The following is a 24,762-nucleotide window of genomic DNA, read 5'->3' as shown; positions in this document are numbered from 1 at the left end:
TGGGTGTGTCAGGGCTCCTTATAACTCTTTTCTACATTTATATATGTTAGAATTTTTTCCATTAGGAAAAGATAAATTATGAGAATTCCCTGGTGCTCCAGTGGTTAGGATTCCATGCTCTCACTGCTAAGGGCCCAGGTTTAATCCCTGTTCAGAGAACTAAAATTCCATAAGCTGCGAGGCAAGGCCATAAAAAGAAAAAGACATATTTTATGTATATTGATGAAGTCCCTTTCATGTGCCAGGCACCGTAGTCAACTGTGAGCCCTTGGCAGTCTTGTCCTCAAGGAGTTCACAGCATAAGGTTGAAACCTTCACAACATAAGGTTGAAATTGTGGTATGATAATAATTACTTTAAACAGGGTATAACCTATAAAAATATAGAACCACTATGCTATACACCTGAAACTAACATGACATTGTAAATCAACTATAGTGGGATGTTTAAAAAAACTTCAAAAATAAACAAACAAAATTAATATGTTAGAGGACACATGGGAATTGAGTGTTCCAAGCAGAAGAAACAGTGTGTGCAAAGGCCCTGGGGCTAGAGAGAAAAGCCAAGGTGCAGTCAAGAAGAGAATGGTCTGAAAATGACCCAGGTGATGTAGTGAGCCCTCCCACCCAGAGCGAGGGCAAACTGGGAAGGTTTTTTGGGAGTGTATACAATTGGGGTTGCAATACCGTTCCTCATGTAGTTCTTTTTACCACTTTAGATTGCTATCTCCCTATTCTCTTGACCATATCCTCCTTTCTGCCATCACCCTCTTATGACACACTCTCCCTCTCCCTCCAAGATTCTTCCATCTGCCATAAACTTGGCATCCCCATTTCAGGAAAGCATGGTCCCCACCAGTCTGCTGGGCAGCCAAATAAATCTGTAATCTCTGTGTGTGCATTTATGGATCACCTTGAAATGGAACATTGTTAATTTATCATTTTCTTCGTGGCATGTACAGAATGTTCTACCAGCCTGGTCAACTGTGTGGGGCTATTTCCTATTGGCCCCACCCCCACCCCCGAAGCGGGGGCTGGTTGTTAAATTATTAAAGCATCTAGCATACACCCAAGGACTGGCATTGAGGAACTGAGCAGAGAGGCAGCAGGACTTTTATTAGGTTGGTACTGATCTTATCATCTTCATATAGTTTCTCATGTCTGTTTCAGGAGGAAAATATTTTTCAATGTGTTATTTTATGTGGGTACCTGGCGTTATTGCCTTTTCTTGGTGTGCTCAGGAGATGATTCAAGTGTTGTTTATTAGTTCCTCAAGGACGTGTCTTTAGAGGAAAATAATAATCAAGAATTTAGAAAGTGAGGGCAGAGAATTTGATGATTTGGGGAAAATAAGAGTGTTACTAAGAGCAATTTGAAAATGCAACCATGTCAGTGCTGGGAGGGATCTGTGAGCTTATGTTAGAGTTGCCTTCTCTAGACTAGATGGTGTACCAGTGTGATTCATATGGAAATCACACAATTATGCTGGACTGGAATTTGGCAGAGTCACACATTTGGGAATCCCACTTGAGAGATGAGGGAAAAATATATGTGAGTGGTTGCATGTCACTTGAACTGGCAGCTCCTGTTGGGAAGTCAGTCATCAATGGCGGTGGGTCAGAATCAGAATTTGCACCTCCAAAGCTGATTTCACCACTGTGAGCTTGTTGTTTCTATGAGTTACTTTGTGACTGAGCACAGAGTAGCTTGCTGCTTCCCTTCTTCTCCGCCACCTCCACCTTCTTCATGTTCAGTGTTTTAGGGACCAAAGCCTGGGCACAGTTTCTTACGAAGAAAAGATTCAAAATTGCAAGTGAATCTAAACGCATAGGGCATATAGGCAAGTGCATGTGGATTTATTTCTTAGGCAATTCGAAAAAATAATGCCCTTTTCTTGAACTGCCCTGTTTCCAGCCCAACAGATAATTTGCAAATTCTATTTGCCAAGTTAAATATTCTCCTGGGCTACCCTGCCAAAGCACTTGCCCAATTTTTTTGCACAGTCATTATGTTTTCAGTTTGTGGGAGAGTTCTAGTGTTTTGATAGTTGTGTTTAAACAGCACAATGTTGGCTTTTATAAGCAGGATTGATTACTTTATGATCACGATCCCAGTTTATTATTTAATTGTTCTAAACTACTGAATTGTGAAATTGCAAGTCCTCTAAGGGAAATGCTAAAGAACACATGTGTGGCTCTTGGGCTGTCTAATCATGCCACGTTACACAGAAGGCGTGTTGAATTTTGAGCAATGTCTTGTGTTAAAAACTATGATGACGTCACTACTTCCTGAGAGCTCACATGTTAGTGGGGGCACAGAAACTGTAATCTCTGCAGGCTGTGAAAATTCAATAACAAAATAGATACAATAGGCAGAGACTAGTCTGTCTGTCAGGAGGACTAAGATCTAATCCAGACTTCATCACTAACTAGATAGCTGGCCAACACATGTTCTCTCGGGGGTACAGTGTATTAATTACACACTTGGAGGAGTGGCTAGCTGACTTCTAGCTCTATAACTTGAGAAGTCTTGAGGGAAGAGCTAGGTACATCAGTGGAGCACAGAGCTGGTTTCTAAAAGATGCATGAAGCAACTAGGTGAAAGTGAAATCGTTCAGTCGTATCTGACTCTTTGTGACCCCTGGACTGTAGCCTGCCAGGCTCTTCTGCCCATGGACTTTTCCAGGCAAGAGTACTGGAGTGGGTTGCCACTTCCTTCTCCAGGGGATTTTTCTGACCCAGGGATTGAACCCGGGTCTCCCACATTGTAGGCAGACGCTTTACCATCTGAGCTACCAGGGAAGCCCCCCAGGAGGTAGGATGCAGCATAATGGGAGTCAGCAGAAATGTCAACTTAAAAAGAATAAAACAAAGGTCTCATGCACAGAAGCCTCAGAATCTCAAAGACCCTGCAAAATCAGTGAGGTTGGAGCTTCCAGGGCAAAAGAGAATTCACAGGAAAAAATTCAAATAAGCCCATGGGAGATTTGGAAATAGAAACAAAAAACAAGCACTTGTAATGTCTATGAACAGATTTTTAGACAAAAATGAGGAGCACCCCTAATGTAGGGTGGGGAGGGATGGAAAGGTCACAGCCTGGATGACGCTGCTGTGAAGGTGGAGCCGACCTGGGCAGGGCACAGAAGCCTGTGCTTTCTCAGCCTTCAGCCGCTCCCCTTGCTCTGACTTACTTGACTTCTAGAATCATTATCCTTGGCTCAGAACCAATTAAAATGAAGCCACCGTTGGGCTCTTTGTGCATGGTAGGTTGTCGACAAACCTGTTCTTTGGACTAAATTTAAACCCTTTAAAAGCAGATTCCCCATCAGGCTCCGATCTTGTTTCCCACCAGCCATTATCTCTTGATACCTGAAACTGCAGAAGGGGTCTTAGGGGAGGAAGCTTGAAGGAAATTTGTTAAAAAGAAGAAATACATCACGTGTCAGCCGAAAACAAGGTGTCCATGAAGAAAATAGATACACAAATAAATAAAGGTCTTCTGGAATGTTTAAACTATTTTGACAGAAAACTCAAGTTTTGTAACCAAGCAAGTGAGCTCCTTGTCCCAAGAGAAAGACCAAATACTGGGGCAATGGTCTTTTGCAAAAAAAAAAAAAAGGCTTTATAGCCCAACAGCTAAGCAAGGAGACAGGAAGCAATGCTAAGATCTGTCTTCCTGACCCCTTTTGAGTGGCATATTTATCTTAGGAGTAAGAAGCAAGTGGGCAGGGGGAGAGCTCAGAAATGGTTAGTGTACAGTAAGTGTAAGTTTCAATGTAAGTTTTAAGAGTTCTCTGTGCAGGCATGGTATATTTTCAGCATGTGACTTCTAAAGTTGACTGTCAGTCATCCTAGTCCATCAGTGTGAGTGGGCAGTGCTCAGTCGGAGAGGCTGTCATCAAGTTGTCTCCATATCTGTAGTTACTCTGCTAAGTAAGTTGGTATTCTTGGCATATCATTTTGTTTCTACCTTATGGCCTTATAAGTTACAGGGTACCAGTTTCACATGCCTTTTTTGAAACATAACTATTGTGCAGGGACTTCTGTGCTAAAGATTCAACAACCACAAAATCTTACAAGCATTTTTTAAAAAATTGTTTTTTTTTTTTTTGGCCAGAGGTCTGTTGACTAAAAATGGGACTGAAATTGTCCCTCCCTAAGTCTAAGCAATTGAATCCTTGCTTTTTAATGACTCTTGTGCTTCTGTACTGTCTTCACTGATAAAACTTGCCCAAGGCCACTGCTGAACTCACCCAGCCACCTTGGGGACAGGAGCACTATGCTACTGGCAGCTCCTGGGGACGATGCTAAGTAACTACACTCAGACCACGGGACAACAAAGAAGGATCCAGCCCCAAATGTCACTAGTGCAGACACCTCAGGCTAGAGCAACATCTACCAGACTTCTTTGGCTGGTCCCAGTCACAAGTGTCTCTTACATTTTACAACAACCCAGACCACACAGTCACATACTGACACATTACTGAGTCCCGGTTCATACAGCTCGCCACACAGCCATCCATTAAGTAGAGAAATGAGGTATTGAGGTAAGGCCTGGGATTTTATTGGGAGAGCCAGCAGACTGAAAAGATGGTGGACTAGAATCCCAAAGAACCATCTAACCTGTGTTAGAATTCAAGCTTATACTAAAAGGAGAGGGTGGTGTGGCTGGTGGTTGCAAATTTCTTGTTGCCAGCCAGACTCATAATAATACAGGATGTGAATTTTTTGTTCTTCCAACCATCCACATAGGTCTGATCATGTTTCTATAAACCTCCAACAAGGCAAATGTTATTCTTTGTTTTGCAACTGTTTTATCCTTATATGGAGGAAAAGACTTTTATCTTTATATGAAGGAAAAGACTTTGAAAATTGGCTATCCTATGTATTTCAGGCTATAGGTAGCATTCTTTTACAAAAGGTGCAGAGCCAGCATGACTAAGCAAAGGCTACAGAGCACAAAGGTTAGAGCTAAAGGAACAGATCCAGTGCGCAAGCAGGTTTGGCTTCGCTGTTACAGACAATCACACAACAAATATATCTGTTACCAAAACTCAGCCTCTGTTCACTGGTGCCAATGCAGAGACAGAGTTTTGGAGGAAGTAGGAAAGAGTAGCTTTTATTGCTAATGCCCTCAAGACTGTGACCCACCCTGGATAGGGTTGTGAGGAGATTTATAGTGTTCAGGGAGCAGGATATGATCAGCTCATGGATAATTCTCAGATTGATTGGCATCAAGGTGAAGTTTCAAGCATCATCAACCTGGTTTCAACCAGTCTAGGGTCTATGTTCCTGTGGTCAGCAATTTTCATCTGGAGGGGATCTCTTCTTATAAAACCAATTTAGGAATATGTGTCAGGTCTTTCTCTATATCATTCAGGGAGCCCTGAGTTGGGTGATTCTGTTATGTAGCAGATTTATAGTCTACATTGTTACCAGTTCCCCAGCCCAACAGCTATTCTTTGTTCTCACATCTTCACATTTCCCAGGGGTTAACTCTTGAGTCAGCATTTTATTTCAAGGACAAAGACAAGGGGAATTGTACATGATTATGTAATTCAAATGAAAGTTTTAGCAAAAAGTGCTTACTGTAACTGTATATGACACACCCTCATATTTACTATTATATTGCAGTTAAAAAACACTAGTCAGAACCTGCTGTGTTAATTTCACAGCCCGCAATGGGCCACAATCCATCACTGGCACACACTGGTATAACAAAATCCCAAGACATTGACATCAAATAAAAGTGCCTTCATACAACCACTATAGAGAACAGAATGGAGTTTCCTTAAAAAACTAAAATTAAAACTACCATGTGACTCAGCAATACCATTGGTAGGTGTATGCCCTGAGAAAACCATAATTTCAAAAGGCTCATGCACCCCCATGTTCACTGTGGCACTATTTACAATAGACAGGACTTGGAAACAACCTAAACTCTTGATGAAAGTGAAAGAGAAGAGTGAAAAAGTTGGCTTAAAGCTCAACATTCAGAAAACTAAGATCATGGTCCCATCACTTCATGGGAAATAGATGGGGAAACAGTGGCAACAGTGTCAGACTTTATTTTGGGGGGCTCCAAAATCACTGCAGATGGTGATTGCAGCCATGAAATTAAAAGATGTTTACTCCTTGGAAGGAAAGTTATGACCAACCTAGACAGCATATTAAAAAGCAGAGACATTACTTTGCCAACAAAGGTCCGTCTAGTCAAGGCTATGGTTTTTCCAGTGGTCATGTATGGATGTGAGAGTTGGACTACAAAGAAAGCTGAGTGCCGAAGAATTGATGCTTTTGAACCGTGGTGTTGGAGAAGACTCTGGAGAGTCCCTTGGACTGCAAGGAGATCCAATCAGTCCATCCTAAAAGAGATCAGTCCTGGGTGTTCATTGGAAGGCCTGATGTTGAAGCTGAAATTCCAATACTTTGGCCACCTGATGTGTAGAGCTGACTCTCTTGAAAAGATTCTGATGCTGGGAAAGATTGAAGGCAGGAGGAGAAGGGGACAATAGAGGATGAGATGGTTGGATGGCATCACCAACTCTATGGACATGGGTTTGGGTGGACTCCAGGAGTTGGTGATGGACAGGGAGGCCTGGTGTGCTGCAGTTCACGGGATCGCAAAGAGTCGGACACGACTGAGCTCCTGAACTGAACTGAACTGAAACATTCATTGATGGATAAATGGATAAAGAAGATGTGGTACATATATATACAATGGGAAATTACTCAGCCATAAAAAGGAATGGAATTGGGTCATTTGTATTCTTTCATACAGAGTGAAGTAAGTTAGAAGGAGAAAAACAAATATATGTTAATGAATATATATGGACTCTAGAAAAATGGTACCAATGAACCTATTTGCAGGGCAGGAATAGAGACACAGATGTAAGACAGACTTGTGGACACAGGAGGGGAAGGGGATGGTGGGCCAAGTTTAGTGAGAAATACTAGCACACGTACACTACCATGTGTAAAACAGGCAGCTAGGGGGATGCTGTTGTGGCACAGGGAAGTCCGCCTGGTGTCTGTGACGACCTAGGGGGTGGGATGGGGGTGGGGTGGGAGGGAAGCTCAAGAGAGAGAGGATAGACGTGTATGTGTATAGCTGACTCAAGATGTTGTACAGCAGAAACCAACACAGCATTGTAAAGCGAATATGTCCCAGCTTTCAAAACCAGTTTAAAAAGCAAGGTACAATCGAATGGGCTCACCACTTACTTTAGACGAGTCAGAATTTACCTCAAGTAATTTCTGTGAAGAAGAAATGAGGATCAAAGTGAGAAAATGGCCACTATGTGGTAGACACTAAACCTATGTTAGTTCCTTTCCGTGTGCTATAAAGGTAGGGCACTAGCATCTCTTTCTCTAGATCGTAAAATAAAATTCATCCAGCGGTGAAAAATATATAGAATTCCAATAAGAAAAAAAGGAATGAGTTTTGTCTTCTGTGGAGAGAATTTAGAAGGTTTAGAGACAGTCAGGGCAAGATTCAGACACAGTTAATGCTTTTGAACAAGACCACCGGCCAGTCAAGGACCGACTCGCCTCCCTGCTCCTCTCTGTCAGTGAAGTTTCCTGGTTTCAAGTCCCCTCACCAGCCCCAGGTGACAGCTGAGCAAGATTAAGCCCCTGCTCTATTTAAGTCCTCTGAGAGAGGACAGATGCAATCTGAGACTTGGTTTGGTGCAACTGCACAATGACACCTGTTGATAGGTGGGAATTTAGACCGAGGAAGAACCACATGGGACTGTTGCAATGCCGCCATGAAAAAGGCAGACTCTACCCCTTCTGTTCAAATGGACTGGACGTTGTAAAGCACAGTTTGCCTCTGTGGTCTGATTCATCCAGGTTCACGGGAAGTGAGGAACTGCTATCATGGCAGGGAAGCCCAAGCTTCACTATTTCGATGCCCGAGGCAGGATGGAGGCCATCCGGTGGCTCCTGGCTGCAGCTGGAGCGGAGGTAGGTCCTCTTAACTTGGATCGCTATTGACTATCAAAGCACTTTCTCACATGAGCCAGACCTCCTCATTAAAGGAGCTGAGTATGATTTTGCGTTGCATAAAAATAGCTGCACATTAAGAAAGAAATGGACTGATCTGACCAAATGAAAATGTAAATAATCCTGCCTGCGGAAGAGCATAGAAACATTTTTTTTTTTATTTGAAAGGAAACAAAAAACTCATCAACTAGTCCAATTGTGTGAAACTTACTTGGATTTCATTTTTTAACAAACTGTAAATATTATTTATGACACGTTCAAGTAGAAACTTGATTGCTGATTGAATATGTTATAATTGTTAATATTTTAGGTGTAATTTTTAGGTTTATTATGTTTATGTTCAAAATAGTTCTTTTGGTTTAGAAATATGCACGAAGTATACCAGGTGACATGATATGATACCTAGAATCTGCTCCATTTTTACATAAAGGGGAATGTGGATGGGCATATAGATGACACAGGACTGGCTTGAGTTGATAATTATTGATGCTGTTGAAGGGTATGAGAAACACTGTACATTTTTAAAATTTTTATACATGCTAGAAATTCCCACAATAAAAGAAAAACTGTATGTAATATTAGAAAAATAAATGAAATTAAGGTTAAGATGAGCCAACTGTAACAAACCACTTGATAATATTTAATATATTCACTCAGCAATAATTTTGGGTGGGAGCACTTTAGGGCTTCTCTGGTAGCTCAGCTGGTAAAGAATCCACCTGCAATGCAGGAAACCCTGGGTTAATCCATTCCTGGTTTGGGAAGATCTGCTGGAGAAGGGATAGGCTACCCACTCCAGTATTCTTGGGCTTCCCTGGTGGCTCCGCTGGTAAAGAATCTGCCTGCAGTGTGGGAGACCTGGGTTCAATCCCTGGGTTGGGAGGATACCCCAGAGAAGGGAACAGCTACCCACTCCAGTATTCTGGCCTGGAGAATTCCGTAGACTAATGTATAGTCCATGGGGTCACAAAGAGTCAGGCATGACTGATCCACTTGCACTTTCGCTTTTGTGCCAGGCTTTGTGCAAAGTTTTGGGGATACAGAAATGAATGAGACAGACACAGTCCTTGCCCTCAGGCAGCTTGCACTCTAGTGAGGATGCAAACAAGTAAGCGGGTGATTAACAGAGGGATGGGAGCATCCACGAGCACCCCCAGGCATTTTATAGTGTTAGAACATCACATTCCCAGGAGCAAATGTAGGACTCTGTTAATGGTGCTATTGCTCCTGCTGCTGCTGCTGCTGCTGCTAAGTCGCTTCAGTCGTGTCCTACTCTGTGTGACCCCATAGACGGCAGCCCACGAGGCTCCCCCGTCCCTGGGATTCTCCAGGCAAGAACACTGGAGTGGGTTGCCATTTCCTTCTCTAATGCATGAAAGTGAAAATTGAAAGTGAAGTCGCTGAGTCTTGTCCGACTGTCCGTGGGATTTTCCAGGCAAGAGTACTGGAGTGGGGTGCCATTGCCTTCTCCGGTTAATGGTGCTAGTACTAAACAAACCGCCTGCCAAGGCAGCGGGAGAAGTGGGCAACAGATGATGAGATGGCTGGAGGGCATCATCAACTCAATGGACATGAGTTTGAGCAAACTCCAGGATACAGTGAAGGACAGAGAAGCCTGGTGTGCTGCAGCCTATGGGGTCTCAAAGAGTTGAACAAGTGTTTTTCTCAGTGATAACTCTAGAGGCCATGCATGGATGCTAAGTTGTTTCAGTCATGTATGACTCTTTGAAACCCTATGGACTATGCCCACTAGGCTCCTCTGTCCAAGGGATTCTCCAGGCAAGAATACTGAAATGGGTTGCCAGGCCCTCCCCTAGGGGATTGAACCAGCATCTCTTCTGTCTCTTGCATTGGCAGGCGGTTCTTTACCACTAGCGCCACCTGGTATTCATTGGAAAGGACCCTGATGCTACAGTCCACAGTGTCACAGAGTCAGACATAAGGATTTCATATTTAGTGAAACGAATTTTTTTTCTAAAATTACCCTCATTTTTACCAAACACAGCCAAGACGAATTTGTTTTTAAAATAAATTTGGTGACTTTATAGAACTGCAACTAAAGATCCCACATGCTGCAAATAAGATCTGGCACAGCCAAACAAACAAATGAATAAAATAAATATTAAAAATAAAGGTAGCCAGGGCTTCCCTGGTGGAATAAGAATCTGCCTGCTAATGCAGAGGACACGGGTTCAATCCCTGGTCCAGGAAGATCTCGTAGGCCACGGAGCAACTAAGCCTGTGCATCACAACTACTGAGCCTCTGTGCCTCAACTACTAAAACCCTAGAGCCTGTGCTCCACAACGTGAGAAGACCCTGCAATGAAAAGCCTGCATAACCCCACAAAAAGGAGCCCCCACTTGCTGCAACTAGAGAAAGCCCGTGTGCAACAACGAAGATCCAGCACAACCAAAAGTTAAATAAATAAATTTAAAAATTAAAGATAACCATTGAAAATAATAATAATAGATTTTTAAAAATTAAATGTTTGGTCCCTTGACTATGTAAGGTATTTAATGCTGACTCTGGGTGTAACTCCTCAGAAAGAGTCTCAGACTAAATTCCCAAAAGGCTCTCAAGGCCAAGAAAGCCATGCCAAAGGCTTGCTATCAGATTTGCCCAGCTGGATTTCTCTCTTCTAGAGGTTTTCAAAATAGTTTGAGATTCCCGTATATATCAGGAGACAGTCTTTTTTTCATTTACCTGACATACATAAATCCAGACAGAGATCCCATAGTTTTCTGCTTGAGATTTAAAATGTCTCTTTGCCTCCTTTTTTTCCCCCCTTGGCTTGAAGTTCTACTTAACCCAAGGCCAAAGTTTCAGGCAAAGTGGGCTGTGTTTGTATCTCAAGGACATGGTAAGAGTTGATACAGCTTTTTCCTAGGCATATTTTTATTCTCTCAGGGTCAGAATTAAAAAAAAAAAAAGTACTTCAGCAAGTTAGCTTTTTCTAATTGCACATGCTAAAAGAGCTAGTTTTGCAATTAAAAAAAAAAAGTTGTTTTAATTAATTTTGTGGTCATATTATCAAGAAAAATCATCTTTCCTTTTTTTTTTGTAGTCATAGTTTCATAGCTAAAATATAGACCAAATAGTGTCAAATTGGTCTTAATAATAGGGGCAGACTGGCTGAAAGATGTTTTTCCAGAAAGATTTATTCTTCTGAGGATGTAGGCGTCTTAGTTTGATCAGAAAGACCTGGAGAAGTAAGGGAACGTGTAGGAGTGGGAGAAGGTTGGTTCCCCCCTGAGAGTTGGGAGAAGTTAGAAGGAGATCGTTTAGAATGTTAGGAGAGTTTTTTCTCATTATAGTAGCCACATAGAGCAGAATTACGATAAAAGGCCTTAAAAACTTGAACATAAGGAAACAGTCCGTTATCTCATCCTGTGGCAATAAAAATTGAATTGTAAGAGATTCATTTTCAGGCCATTTTCCTCATCCCTCAGTTTGCATAAAGGCCAGGCACTGTTTCAGTAAAAGCTTGCTAGTTCTTAAGGATGTACTCCAGAGGTGTTCTGGCTTAAAAAGGGATCCTCCTATATTGAATAACTTGCAACCCAGAACAGAGACCGCTTCTAGCTATGTAATGCACCATCCTCTATACATTTAGGAGACACCTGAAGGGGATTCAGAGCATCCCCTGAATTTACTTTGACCTTATTCCTTGACAGGGTTTGGGGCATCCTCTAGCCCCCACTTAATTTTAACCAGCAGTCTCCAATTGTCCTTAGTACCTTGAGTAAGATGTCCTCCTTTCGTACCTGGAGAGGACATGTGGACCAACACATAGTGATTGCAGGTTTTCCCTTAAGCTTTATAGATGACAGATACTGACCTAGATGTAGGCTGATTGGAACTGGCCTGCTCAATAAGTAGTCTGTCCCAGCCTATGGGCTGCCAAGGCCTGGAGTGAAGGGGAACTCCTGGAGGAACTGGAGTTGGGGCTAAAGTACCACAGCGGTCAAGTATGGGCTTGGCAGCAGCAGCAAGACTTCAGTTAGTCTTTCCCCAAGAGGATTTTAAAGAATTAGGTAAAAAAAAAAATCTTACTGTGCAAGTAAGGCAGGAAAGAAAATCTCAGCCCCGTGGAAGACAGAGTGAAAGTCAGGAGTCTCCAGCCAATAGTTTTAGCGAGATCTGCAGTTCACCTTGAACTCCCGGGTTTCTCACCAAATGATCTCGGAGAGACTGCAGTACTGAAGAGAGATCTTAGTTCCCTGCCCAGGAACTGAACCAGGAATACTAATCACTAGACCTCCAGGGGCTAGAGGCTAAAAGCAAAGTAGCCCCGGCTCTTTCCCCCGTTTGAAAGCAAGAATGTTTCAAGGAGGCGAGAACCGTAAAAACAGGTGCAAGGTTTATGGGAGCACAGCATATGGGAAAGCACACGGAGAAGCAGATTATTTGAGACAGAAGCAAGGCAGAAAAACGCACCTACAAAGAAAATGTATAGGTGTCCTCTCTAATCAGGAGAAGGAGTAAAGGAGTGAATTAAATCACTTATATAAGACAGTCCTTCCAGATCTTTGTTTACCTTTGGCCAATTAGCTTGTTTCTTTTTTCATATCTGTCTGGTCCTAGGACCCTCCCCGGGATGCATGCTCCTTTTGGCTAAGATGAATCCCACTGCAGATGTCTGTGGGTACATGTCCATACTCATTATGGGGAGGCACCCCCTCCATTTTTTACCCCAAGGAGACGTCTTGTGGATGTGCAGACAGGGAAGTCTTCCTTGACCTCAGGAGTGGCCACTTTATCTCTTTATTCCAGCAGAGCTCAGCTTCAAGGACAAGGGCTCTGTCCTTGGTGTTTGAGTGAAAACAAGGCATCAGCTTTATTCCACTTAACAAACACCAGCAGCCCAGCCCAGAGGCCCATCAATCGCCTACCTCAGAATCATGGAGAAACTCTGGAGATTTGATCCCTTAGGGGAGAGCTAGCAGTAAAGGAGGGTCTCAGGTGAGGTGGGGTCCTGCAAAGGAACCTCTAGTGTGCTCCCTTAGCCTCCTAACATATTTACCTGAGCCTCAGATTCAGTTCAGTTCAGTCGCTCAGTAGTGTCCGACTCTTTGCGACCCCATGGACTGCAGCATGCCAGGCTTCCTTGTCCATCACCAACTCCTGGAGCTTACTCAAATTCATGTCCATTGAGTTGGTGATGCCATCCAACCATCTCATCTTCTGTCAGCCCCTTCTCCTCCTGCCTTCAATCTTTCCCAGCATGAGGGTCTTTTCCAATGAGTCAGTTCTTTGCATCAGGTGGCCAAGTATTGGCCTCAGATTACAAAGGAGCCTCAGATTACACTTTCTTGATTGCCAGACATTAGCACGGTCCGTTCTCAAGTGTGTGAAGAAACAAGTACACAGAAAAACAAACTGAACCATTCTAGCTTGTTTATTCTCTATAAATCAACAACCAATAATTTTTGCTATGGTCCAGCCTTGGGGCTCAAGGATGTGTTCAGAGTTCCTGGGAAGGATGAGTTCAGCACAGGAGGGTGAAGAGCTGAAAGCATCCAGGTCTCCTCTTGTCCAACCCAGCCCGAAGGAGGAGGGTGTGGGGCAAGGCTGACCAGAGGCCACTGGTCAGGACTTCTGGGTTCTCAGGGCCCAGAGGCTGATCCTCACAACCCCATTCATCTCCCTCAGCCTCATAAGCAACAGCCCACCATCAAGTCCCATCCTTCCTCTGACACCTTCCCACAGTGACCACCCACCACCCCTCATGTTGTCTTGAACTGGGCACTTTGCGAATTGTTGCCCGCACACCTCACTATCTGTGTGGTCTAACCCTAAGGAATCATGTAGATCCACAATAAACTGTTTCACTGAGTCAGTTGAAAGTAAAAGTGAAAGTGTTAGTCACTCAGTTGTGTCCGACTCTTTTCGACCCCATGGACTGTAGCCCACCAGGCTCCTCTGTCCGTGGAATTCTCCAGGCAAGAATACTGGAGTGGGTTACCGTTTCCTTCTCCAGGGAGTCTTTCTGATGCAAGGATCAAACCCAGGCCTCCTGTATTGCAGGCGAATTGTTTACTGTCTGAGCTACCAAGGAAGCCCCAGTTAGAAACCTCCCAATTCTCAAACTTTTCATCATCAAGACACTTTTTTAAAATAAAAAGTTGAATGGAGGGAGGTAATATACAGCAGAGGTCCCTGGTGGCAGCATCTTGGGAGTCAGTGACCTCATGGAAACCCCATGCTGGGGGACACCCCAAATTCCTGTCCTAATTTCACAGGGAGAGAAAGACTTTCCAGAGACTAGTTAAAACTCCATAACTAGAAGAATTTCCCAGTCCTTTCCCTCCAGTGACATTCCCCTCCCCCCAAATCATTACATAATCACTGACAGAGGTGGGGACAAGGTAGAGGTGAATTAGCCTGCAAAATAAGCAGTTACTTGCTGCAACCCACGCTTTTATCTTGGTGGCTCTAATCTAAATCTCCAAATGGCCTTGATCACTGTCCTCTGTGCACCCTGCCGAACTTGGAAATCCTACAGTCTCCATAGTGGGCACCAGGTAGAGGCCATGCAAGTTCAGCAATGCTATGGAATGAAATAAAAACTCAGTGACTGTTTCTGTTTTCCAGTTTGAAGAGAAACTTATAGAAAGTTCAGAAGATTTGGATAAGTTAAGATATGGTAAGAAACTGAATTCTTCTAATGGGAGGATCTAGTAGCAGCCGTAAGTTGAGGTTTGAATACCAAAAAGGCCTTGTGTGTGCAAGGTAGGCATGGGGTCAGAGGAGAGGAAGAAATGTGGGTAAAGGTAAGGATGGGGCTCCTTGAGAAGGTCTTGCAGCTCACTTGGGACTAGGAAGGGCTGGAACTCTAGTATTTGCTCAAGGAACCAGCCCGAGTGCCCTGTGAATGCCCTTGCTGGTCTCTCTCTCTCTCTGCTTTTCTGCACCATGAGTGACCATATCAGTTCAGGATGCCACACAGCCCTCCCACCCAAGGTCAGGGAAACACATGCATCAGAGAGAAGAGGGGAAAACGAGGCCCAGAAATTGCCATGAACCCTTTTTTCTGGCAAGTTTGACAAGTCTAGCAATATTGCAGACTCAGTGAGCAGGAAAAGGGACCTGCACATAGAAATCTCTCAAAATCTGCCTTATATGACGTGAGACTTATTTAGAACGTCTCATTCAAATTAGCAACCAGGTGGCGGCCCTATTGCAGCCTCTTCCAACTTCTTTCTAAAATATCCCTAAAGACAAATAGACTCAGAATTAGAAGGAATCACCCATGTAATTCAAAAAAGATAAATGAAATAATGGGTTAAAAAAATAAAAGTTTGAGCAGGAAAAGGACTATGGGAAGCCAAAAACAAAATGCCATGCTGCTTAATTATACCAGGTCATTTTAGTATTTCATTTCATATCTTCAGTTACATCAACATTTTTTTTTCATCCTAAAAGGGTGTAATTCATCCAATAGTTCTCTCTTCTTTTCTCCTTTCAAAAGATGGGAGTTTAGTGTTCCAGCAAGTGCCAATGGTTGAAATTGATGGGATGAAGCTGGTGCAGACCAGAGCCATTCTCAACTACATTGCCACCAAATATGATCTCTATGGGAAAGACATGAAGGAGAGAGCCCTGTACGGTATTTTTTCCATTCTTTCATGAGTGATAAGTAGGAACAATCTTAGGTGTTTCCTTGAGCGATTAGGATGTGTTCATGCGGATCATGACCAACACCAGCTATAGACCATAATGGTGTAATTGAGCTCTAGTACAGCAGGGACCTATGAAGATGAGAGAAGGGTGAACTTGGAGTGGAATCAAGAGCTTATGTAAGAAGTCGTGGTCCGTGGGTATAGCCCAGTGACGGAAGATTCCAAACACGAGTAAACCATTCAGCTGGGAAGAAGGTGGAACCTTGACTCCAGGAGCTCAGACTAGACACCCACCAACAGCTAGAGACAAGGGACAAAATGTCTGAGTGTCTAGAGGATAAAGTCTGAGAAGAAGAAGATCTAAAGGAATTGATTCTTAAGTTCGAGAAAGTTTAGAATGATAACCAGGAGCTTAATTTATCAGTCCTCTTTATGGACCGGTCACTTGACAGGGGATAACAAAGTACATAACTTTGGGGATAACAGTGGATAACAAAGGGGATAACTCAAGACACCAGAGTCATCTGGAACATTTTAATATACGTCTGAAGCAGCCAGATTTATTCAATACAAGCAAAACTGGGGGAAATCCTCTCTGTTGCAATGGGACAACTTGACTGATACTAAAATCATGTAAGGAACTGTTGGCAGTTACTCAAAAAGTTAAAGAGTTACCATATGACTCAGCAATTCCACTTCTGGGTATACACCCAGGAGAGTGAAAGCACATTCACATTTCATAATTCAAGTTCAGCATGATGCCTGTCAGTGGGTAGCAACATGTGCTGTGGTCAAGAGCACAGCCTCTGGGGCGGAATGGCCAGCACTCCCATCGCAGGTTCATCACTAAACAGCTCGTGACTTCAGACACTTTCATGAACATCCTGCTCTTTACTATTTTATCTGAAACCTAGTCTTCAGCTCCACGGGATTATCTGTGAGGATGTGTGGCTGAACCGTACTGATTGCATTTTGCCCCCTCTCCCCCATCTTCAGGTCACCATTCCTACACCCTCATCTTTCTGCATGCTGCGCTTTAGCCTCCCGACAAAGAATGTGCCCCAGCTGGATAAGCTCCCCATCAATTTTTACCCTTGCCTTCATCTAATAAGAAAACTGGAAGAATGCATTTTGTTGACACAGAAGGTTAATGGTCATGAGACCCCCCAGGGGAGGAAAAACCACAGGTTCCTTCAGTGTAGACTTGCTTCTCACTTGGTAGTCAGATTCTAATTTTAGTTTTGACCCTTTTAAATTCCCCTAGATCCCTTTTGGGAGGACAAAGTGCAGCTGTAATTGTCTGTGGACCATTGTTTGCACTGTCTTTCCTGCCTGTTTATAAGTTACCCATAATAAACTTCATCAGTTCAGTTCAGTTCAGTCGCTCAGTTGTGTCCAACTCTTTGCAACCCCATGAATCACAGCACTGCCAGGCCTCCCTGTCCATCACCAACTCCCGGAGTTCACTCAAACTCATGTCCATCAAGTCAGTGATGCCATCCAGCCATCTCATCCTGTCGTCCCCTTCTCCTCCTGCCCCCAATCCCTCCCAGCATCAGAGTCTTTTCCAATGAGTCAACTCTTTGCATGAGGTGGCCAAAGTACTGGAGTTTCAGCTTCAGCATCATTCCTTCCAAAGAAATCCCAGGGCTGATCTCCTTCAGAATGGACTGGTTGGATCTCCTTGCAGTCCATGGGACTCTCAAGAGTCTTCTCCAACACCACAGTTCAAAAGCATCAATTCATAGTGAAAAAAAAAAAAGGAAACAAAACACATCCACACTCGAACTTGTACACAAAAGCGCACAGCGTTCATAATATTCAAAAAGTGGAAACAAACAAAATATCCAAGAACTGATGAACGGATGAACAAAGAATGATACATCCCTATAATGGAATATTTTTAGTCACGAACAGGAGTAAAGTGGAGTAGGCCACGGTAACCCACTCCAGTATTCTTGCCTGGAGAATCCCAGGGACAGAGGAGCCTGGTGGGCTCCAGTCCATAGGGTTGCAAAGAGTCGGAGACGACTGAAGTGACATAGCACGTACACAGGAGTAAAGTACTGATGTATGTGACAACATGGATGAACTTTGAAAAATACTAGATGAAAGACACCAGACACAAAAGGCTACATATTGTGTGATTCCAAATATATGAAATGTCCTGACATTCAAATCCATAGAAACAGAAATAGTAGTTGAGTGGTTGCCTGGGGCTATAAAGCTGAGGAAATGGGGAGTGACTGTCAAGGGTACTGGATTTCCTTTTGGATACAACGATTTAAAAAGTTCTGGAATTAGAACATGGTGATGATTTCAGAATGTACTAAAACTACAGAATAGTACCATTTAAAGGATGAAAGTAATGCTATGTGAATGTATTTCAATAAAGCTTGTATTACCAAAAAAAAAAAAAACAACTTTTGTAGGAAATTCTTTTGGAACAAAAACAAAAAAGAAATCACTTGAAATTTTCATTGTTGAAACTGTATGAAGAACTGTACTATTTCAGGGGATATTTTGGGTGGCGCATTGAGAAATGCAAATGAGGCCAGAGTCGGGCAATCATATATGGAGGAGGTTGTGGAATCATTTCTATCAGAAATAACTGGAGGAACTACTGATACTGGGCATCTAAATGGACCTAGTGGTGTAACAGGATGAGAAAGGGAGAGCTAGAGGGACATGACTGGGACCACTGTGCCAGGACTCTCTAGACGTGACTGAGGTGCTGCTAATGCATCACACTAACTGTGCATAGACTACGTCACAGCAGAGATGGCAAACCCAGGTATGGTCTCAGAGGTTACCTGCAGGGATTTACCCATTTCTCTCATGCCTCTACGAATGGGTCCCCAGTGTGCTTTGTCCCTATATTTGATCATGCGTATAACCAAAATATTCGCTATGTCTACCTTGATGGCTTGTTCTAGAATGAAATGTTAAAATTAATAAAAATCGTAACTCCATGACTGGCTTAGAAAAATGTACCCAGTGGAGAATTACTTTATCATCTTTTGATGCCCCATTCTTATCTATTCTTAAACTAGAAAATCTAAGGCAGGAGACATTTGGCAATTTGGTCATTTTGTCTTTCAGGATTGATATGTACACAGAGGGTGTGGCAGACTTGGGGGAAATGATCATGCTCTTGCCACTGTGTCCCCCTGATCAAAAAAATACCAAGTTGACCCTGATCCAAGACAGGGCAACAAACTGTTATCTCCCTGCATTTGAAAACGTAAGTGGACTGTTTAGTGGTCTTGACGCTGAGACGGGAAGACAAAGGAATGTAGTGCCTGGTGTTGCTGGGGAATCGACCTTCACTTCTGTGAACCTTCCTGAGTACTAATGCAGCATCCTGACTCTCAGGGCATTTTCTAAAAATTGACTCTGAGGGAGAATTGCACCAGTTTTACACATATTATCATTTTTCAGCATAATTTCTATTGACTCAGACCCAATTTGAAATTCTCTGTTCAATGGAATTTCATGGTTTTACTTAGAGCTTGGGCTGTGGAAGTTCTGAAAGCCACACAGGAGCCTGGGGTAGATGGATCCTGCAGAACATAGCACAGGGGCTTTGATCCAAGAAGAGCATGATGTCAGCCATACATCAGAAAATATTCTGGTACCACGTGTAGGGAGACATGAGAGCAGCTGCCTGTCGGGAGAATGTGGAAGTGTTTCTGGGATGGATGAGATATTTCTCAACAGAGATGGGGGAAGAATTGGGGAGGAAGAGAGAGAGGAAAAGATGTTCAGGAGAAAATAATCACAAATTTTGGGGACATGGCTCTCAGACTTTTGAAGAAGGTCATACAAAGCCAAGGAAATAATGTTCCGTCATTATGCCTAGTATGTATCTTAGTTAATGCTTCTTCTTGATGGTAAGAGGAGAGCGTTTCAAGATCAAAATTACCTGAAATCATGCTAAACAAAAATGATTAACCTAGAAAAAAATGATTTTAAGAGATTCAGGAGGGTTACATACATATATAAAGATTAACACAGAGCATAGGAGCATTCTTTCATTTATTTAGCAAATGTTAATTCATTTCTTGCTTATCTGACCATATTCAAGGAGCAAAGAATTTAATAGTAATCAGAGAGCACACCCTCCCAGCCCTTGAGGTGCTAAGAGTTTATGCAACGTTCACAAGATCATAAGCTCTTTGATGATTAGCAGTTTGAGTTCATCTGTACTTTGATTTATGGGTTGAGAAGATTCTCCTAGAAAAGGAAATGGCAATCCACTGCAGTATTCTTGCCTGGAAAATACCATATACAGAGGAGCCTGGCAGGCTACAGCTCCATGAGTCCAAGAGTTGGACAAAACTGAGCATGAGCAATGATGGACAGAGGGTACTTTGAAAACAAAGGGCCCGTGATAGCATAAGTAAAAATTATATTTTATAAAATATGTTTTGATATTATATTCTTTTCCAAATGATTATCCATTTGTCCATGCTTTTATATTTTTTGTTTTGTTTTCAAAAAGTTTCTCAATCATATCCAACTTTTTGTGCCCTCATGGACTGTGGACCACTAGGCTCCCCTGTCCATGGGATTTCCCAGGCAAGAATACTGGGATGGGTTGCTATTTCCTTCTCCAGGGGATCTTCCCGACCCAGGGGTCAAATCCCGGTCTCCTTCATTGCAGGCAGATTCTTTACCACTGAGCCACCTGGGAAACTCTTCATGCTTCTGTATGTATATATAATCTGAAAGTGTATTTGCCAAAATGTTATTATGTTAGTTAGTGGTGCTGTATGCATTTTTTCTCTTTATACATTATGATTTTCATATTGCTGGAATATTTTAATAAATATAATATATTTCCCTAACATATTATTATGAAACATTTCATACATGCAGAAAAGTTTAAAATGTATAAAATGAATTCATATGAACCTACCATGTGGATGCCAGAATTAAGCTTTTGTTTCCATGATCATATGTGATTATCTCTACATTCCTCTTCTCTCAATCAAACACCTAATTTTAGCTATATAACAGAGTGAGTTAAGTCATCAGTGAAGTTCACCTGCAGACGTTGTAGCGTGTAAATTGTAACATGGTGCAAGTTAGGAGTAAGGGAGAAGGGACTTCAGGTTGACCCAGGTTTATTTCAGGCCCCAGAGAGAGACCAGGAAATCAGGAAGCTTCAAGAAAGAAGAGAAATGTAGACCGAAATAGTTTGCTCAGGGTTGAAGAAGGTTGTTAAGAAGTTGGAGTCACTGCCCAAGGGAGAAAGATGAGAGGGACAGAGAGAGAGAAAGAGAGGAGAAAGAGGCGAGAGAGAGATGGATGAAGGGTCATGTTGTGAAGTTCAGGGCTGCACACTTCAGGATGTAGGGTCAACAGCAACACTGTGCAGACGGTGCTAAGCCCTTGGCCCAGTGGAAGAAGTAAGGCAGCCACAGTGAGGAGGGAACAGGAAAAGGAAATCATAGTCTGGCTTCCACTGGGGATGAGGAGGGAACAGCAGACTCAACTGGCCCATCTCACTGAGTTGGGAGGAGCAGAAGGTCTGGGGTCCCCACCCGCCCAGTGAGGGGCAGATGGAGAAGTGGGGCTGGGTGGTGGGCAGGGGAGGAGCAGGGCCCAGGCTGTCTGAACCTGCATTCCTGATCTGACCCCTCCATTCGCCAGGTGCTGAAGAGCCACAGACAAGACTATCTTGTGGGCAACAAGCTGAGCAAGGCTGACATCCACCTGGTTGAATTGCTCTATTATGTGGAAGAGCTAGACCCCAGTCTTTTGGCCAACTTCCCTCTGCTGAAGGTGCGCTCTCCCACGGCCCTGGACTGGGAGGGAGGGAGGTTGGGGTGGCAGTGGAGGGGTAGGGGTGGGGGTGTGCCCACACCTCCCACCTCAGAATCTGTTCTCTGAACAGTCGGACTGCAATGCTAGGGTCCCCACCGTATCACTTCTTCCCCTCAGTTCCTGTTCCTTCTCTCACACGTTGATTTCTCTGTCTCCGTCTCTCTCTCTGAGGGCAGATTGGCTCTGACTCACCTCACAGATTACCTTTCATGCTTTCTGCCTTCACTTCCAGCCCCATCTCCTAGCTCTTCTTGTCTTGATATCTGGAGCCTTAATCTGTGCTGATATCTGACACTTTTCTCTTCCTCACACTGCACTCGAGGGTGAACCTTCAGGACTGATGTGTAGGAAGATTGGGATGCTGAATGGAGTCTTATACTAAGACATCTCTGGGGAAAACGCCACTGGGCTGTCATCTTCCTGGCTCACTGGGTGTCCATGTCCAGCCTCCTCCTGGTGCTGATGGAGGGGCCTCAGCTGGCCCTTGTCTAGGAGGGTCTCAGAGTCCCTGCTGACTAGTGTCAGTGACGGGGCTGGTCTTTAGCGGCACTCTAAGCTGTGCTCTTGTGCATTGCAGGGCCTGAAAACCAGAGTCAGCAATCTCCCGGCCGTGAAGAAGTTTCTGCAGCCTGGCAGCCAGAGGAAGCTTCCGGGGGGTGAGAAAAGTCTTGAACGAGCCAGAAAGATTTTCAAGTTTTAATAAAGCCAACAGGGCCACCCAGAACACTGAGGACCAAACTTATGAAACTTCTGGCAATGAAGTTTTTATCTAAGTGTAGACCCTGGGTGTTGTGAGACTAATAAACTATTCCAAAGTTTCAGTGGCCATTAAATAATAAAGCTCCAATGAGCAGATTTAGTTACTCTTTTTCTTTAGAATTGAATATAAAATCAGATTTTCCATCTCTTTCTAGCACATCTTTTTTTGGAATTAAAAATTAAATACAAAAGGGAAATATAGATTATGTCATCCCCTTGATTTTTTTGGTAGGAATTATCATATAACATCTGTCACATAGCTTATCAAAGAATCAAGTGTAGAAATTAATAATCTGACATTCTTCGGTTTCCACAGGAAACAGCTATTTTTCTGGTGTCAGTGAAAACAATCAATAAGCAATAATAAGAACAGGCAAGAGTTTTACTTGAGCAAACTGAGGACTAGCCAGAAAGATACCTTCCCAGATTACTCTGAGCAGCTTGCTCTGGACATATATGGTTTCCAGCACAGTTTTGTATATCTTTGTCAGAACAAAGGCCATTAAATGAGTCAGGGATACATTTTTTCAATATTGGGGGAAAAAACACCACACAGATCAGCACATGTACAGTCAGCATGGCCTTGGCACCTGGCACAGACTCTTATCACGGAAGAAGGACCAGCATTGGAGTCCCCCAGGAAGGAAGGCATTTAATCTCCCCACTCTGCACCCCCCGACCCCCCCCCACTTCTGCTTGCAGGATACAGGATCTTAGTTCCCTGACCAGGAATCAAACCTGTGCCCCCTGCAATGCAAGCATGGAGTCCTAACAACTGGACTACCAACTAAGCCCCTTAATCTTTATTTTTAACATGGACTATCTTTCCTTCTGGTCAAAGTGCTCTTGTCTCTAATAACTAAAGCAGATATAGAATGTATGTTTGATTGGCCACAAACAGGTATTTCAGTTGGCATAAAATTCAAGTTGGCTCATGTATAAGTCAGAATGACTTCCCTATATCTCAATATGTGAACATTTCTTTTATCACTGGCCATGGCAAAAAGACATTTTTAAAAAATTTCTTTGAGATACATTTTGCTTCTGATAATAAAAATAACTTTTCTTATGCATTTTGAACAGCTATTTTTTTCTACTGTGGGCTCTCCAGTGTTCAGGGAGGTGGGGAATAATGAGAACCCAGTGGATCCAAACTGTGCTCAGGGGAGCCTGCCTGGTCATCACAGCTCAGCTGCACGAGGCACTATGGGGCCCTGCACAGGGGCCTCACCCCCATTTGACGGGATCCCCCAGATCAGATCTCTATGACACAGGTGACATGTGTGAATTTGATACGAATGAATATACATGACGTCATTTCCCCTGGCCTCTCAAGGAGCCAGGGAGCCTGGACTGGGAGTGATTGTGGCTTTGGTCACATGTGGGGCCTGCAGTGATCACTCCCCAGAATACTTGGCCTTCGAAGTATCGGATTCTCTTCTTCCTGGAGTGAGCTGCCTGCCTCACCCTCACCCCTGAACCTCCAGTGAAGGGGCGGGGCCAGAGCTGACAGACACATGGGGGTCCCTGACCGCCCTTCCCCTCGCCCTGGTCTGTTCTCCACGGATCAAAGATTATCAAAATATTTTTCTAAAAAGCAAACCTGAGAATCACCACCCTGTTTTACCTCCCTCAGTGACTCCCGCGGCCCGCGGGGTGCCCTCCTGCCTTCCCTCCGCACCCCTTGAGTGCCAGTCCCATCACACAAGACGTGTGGGGGTGGCCTGCGCCCTGCCTGGGCACCTTTGTTCCCTCCCAGGCCAGCTCCACCCCGGGGGCCACACTGAGCTCTGTGCTCCCTGGGGAGAGCTGGACGCACCTCTTTGCTTCCCCCAGAGCCCAGTAAACCCCCTGATGGCCACTGGGATCCCCCAGCATCTGTGAGTTCCTGATGGGGGCCCAGCCCTGTGTATCCTCAGGGCTCCACCATGAATGGTTGTACCTCCACACACACCTCCACGGCCCGGGGGTCTGGGCTGTGGGAATTCCTCACAGTCCCCACCCACTCTCATCTGCCTGACAGCTCTATTCATTCATCCAAGTCTTCAAGAGCAGGATGTTCATATCACTCCAATGCTATGGACAGACCTTGCTTTGATCCTAATGCAAGTAAGCCAACTGCACATAAGTCTTTATGAGACATTGGGAAAATTAGAATGCTGAACATTTAATGAAATGAATGAACTTTAAGTATAAAAGATATAAATTATAGTGGGATGGATGAGTTGTGTAGGATTTGCTGCACAGTAATCCTGTGCTCTGGGGAAGTAAACAGGTCTGTGTGTTGGTTTTCTACGGTTGCTGTGTCAACTTACTACAACTGGGGGGCTTAAAACAACACGATGAATTCTCTCACACTTTTGGAGGCCTGAAGTCCAAAGTTAAGGTGCTGCATTGCCTCTGGACACTCTTGGGAGAAGTCTTCCCTGCCTCTTCCGGCTTCTGATGGCTTTTTCAGATCAGGTCAGTTCAGTTCAGTCACTCAGTCATGTCTGACTCTTTGCGACCCCATGAATCCTGCACGCCAGGCCTCCCTGTCCATCA

At 43.7% G+C, this 24,762-nt stretch overlaps 1 protein-coding gene across 1 annotated transcript; it reads left to right on the top strand.

Annotated features, from left to right (window-relative positions):
• Positions 1–1,038: 1,038 nt before the first annotated feature.
• Positions 1,039–23,291, top strand: LOC104992391 (glutathione S-transferase A1-like). The gene is made up of 7 exons (XM_010845247.1): positions 1,039–1,119; positions 7,852–7,965; positions 14,600–14,651; positions 15,477–15,609; positions 18,730–18,871; positions 21,286–21,417; positions 22,037–23,291. The coding sequence occupies exons 2-7, from the start codon at positions 7,879–7,881 to the stop codon at positions 22,157–22,159; spliced, it is 669 nt and encodes a 222-aa protein (XP_010843549.1). The 5' UTR covers positions 1,039–1,119; positions 7,852–7,878; the 3' UTR covers positions 22,160–23,291.
• Positions 23,292–24,762: the final 1,471 nt, after the last annotated feature.

This window comes from Bison bison, unplaced genomic scaffold, assembly GCF_000754665.1.
Source record: "Bison bison bison isolate TAMUID 2011002044 unplaced genomic scaffold, Bison_UMD1.0 scf7180017864214, whole genome shotgun sequence".
NCBI lineage: Eukaryota > Metazoa > Chordata > Mammalia > Artiodactyla > Bovidae > Bison > Bison bison.
Note: the sequence above shows the minus strand (reverse complement) of the source record. Positions and strands in the feature narration are given on the sequence as shown.

What these genes read in the sequence shown, in the direction of transcription:
- LOC104992391 (XM_010845247.1), top strand. Translation starts at nt 7,879, where the DNA reads ATGGCAGGGAAGCCCAAGCTTCACTATTTCGATGCCCGAGGCAGGATG. An exon ending in TGGCTGCAGCTGGAGCGGAG is followed by an intron (nt 7,966 to 14,599) that starts GTAGGTCCTCTT and finishes TCTGTTTTCCAG; the next exon opens with TTTGAAGAGAAACTTATAGA. An exon ending in TTTGGATAAGTTAAGATATG is followed by an intron (nt 14,652 to 15,476) that starts GTAAGAAACTGA and finishes TCCTTTCAAAAG; the next exon opens with ATGGGAGTTTAGTGTTCCAG.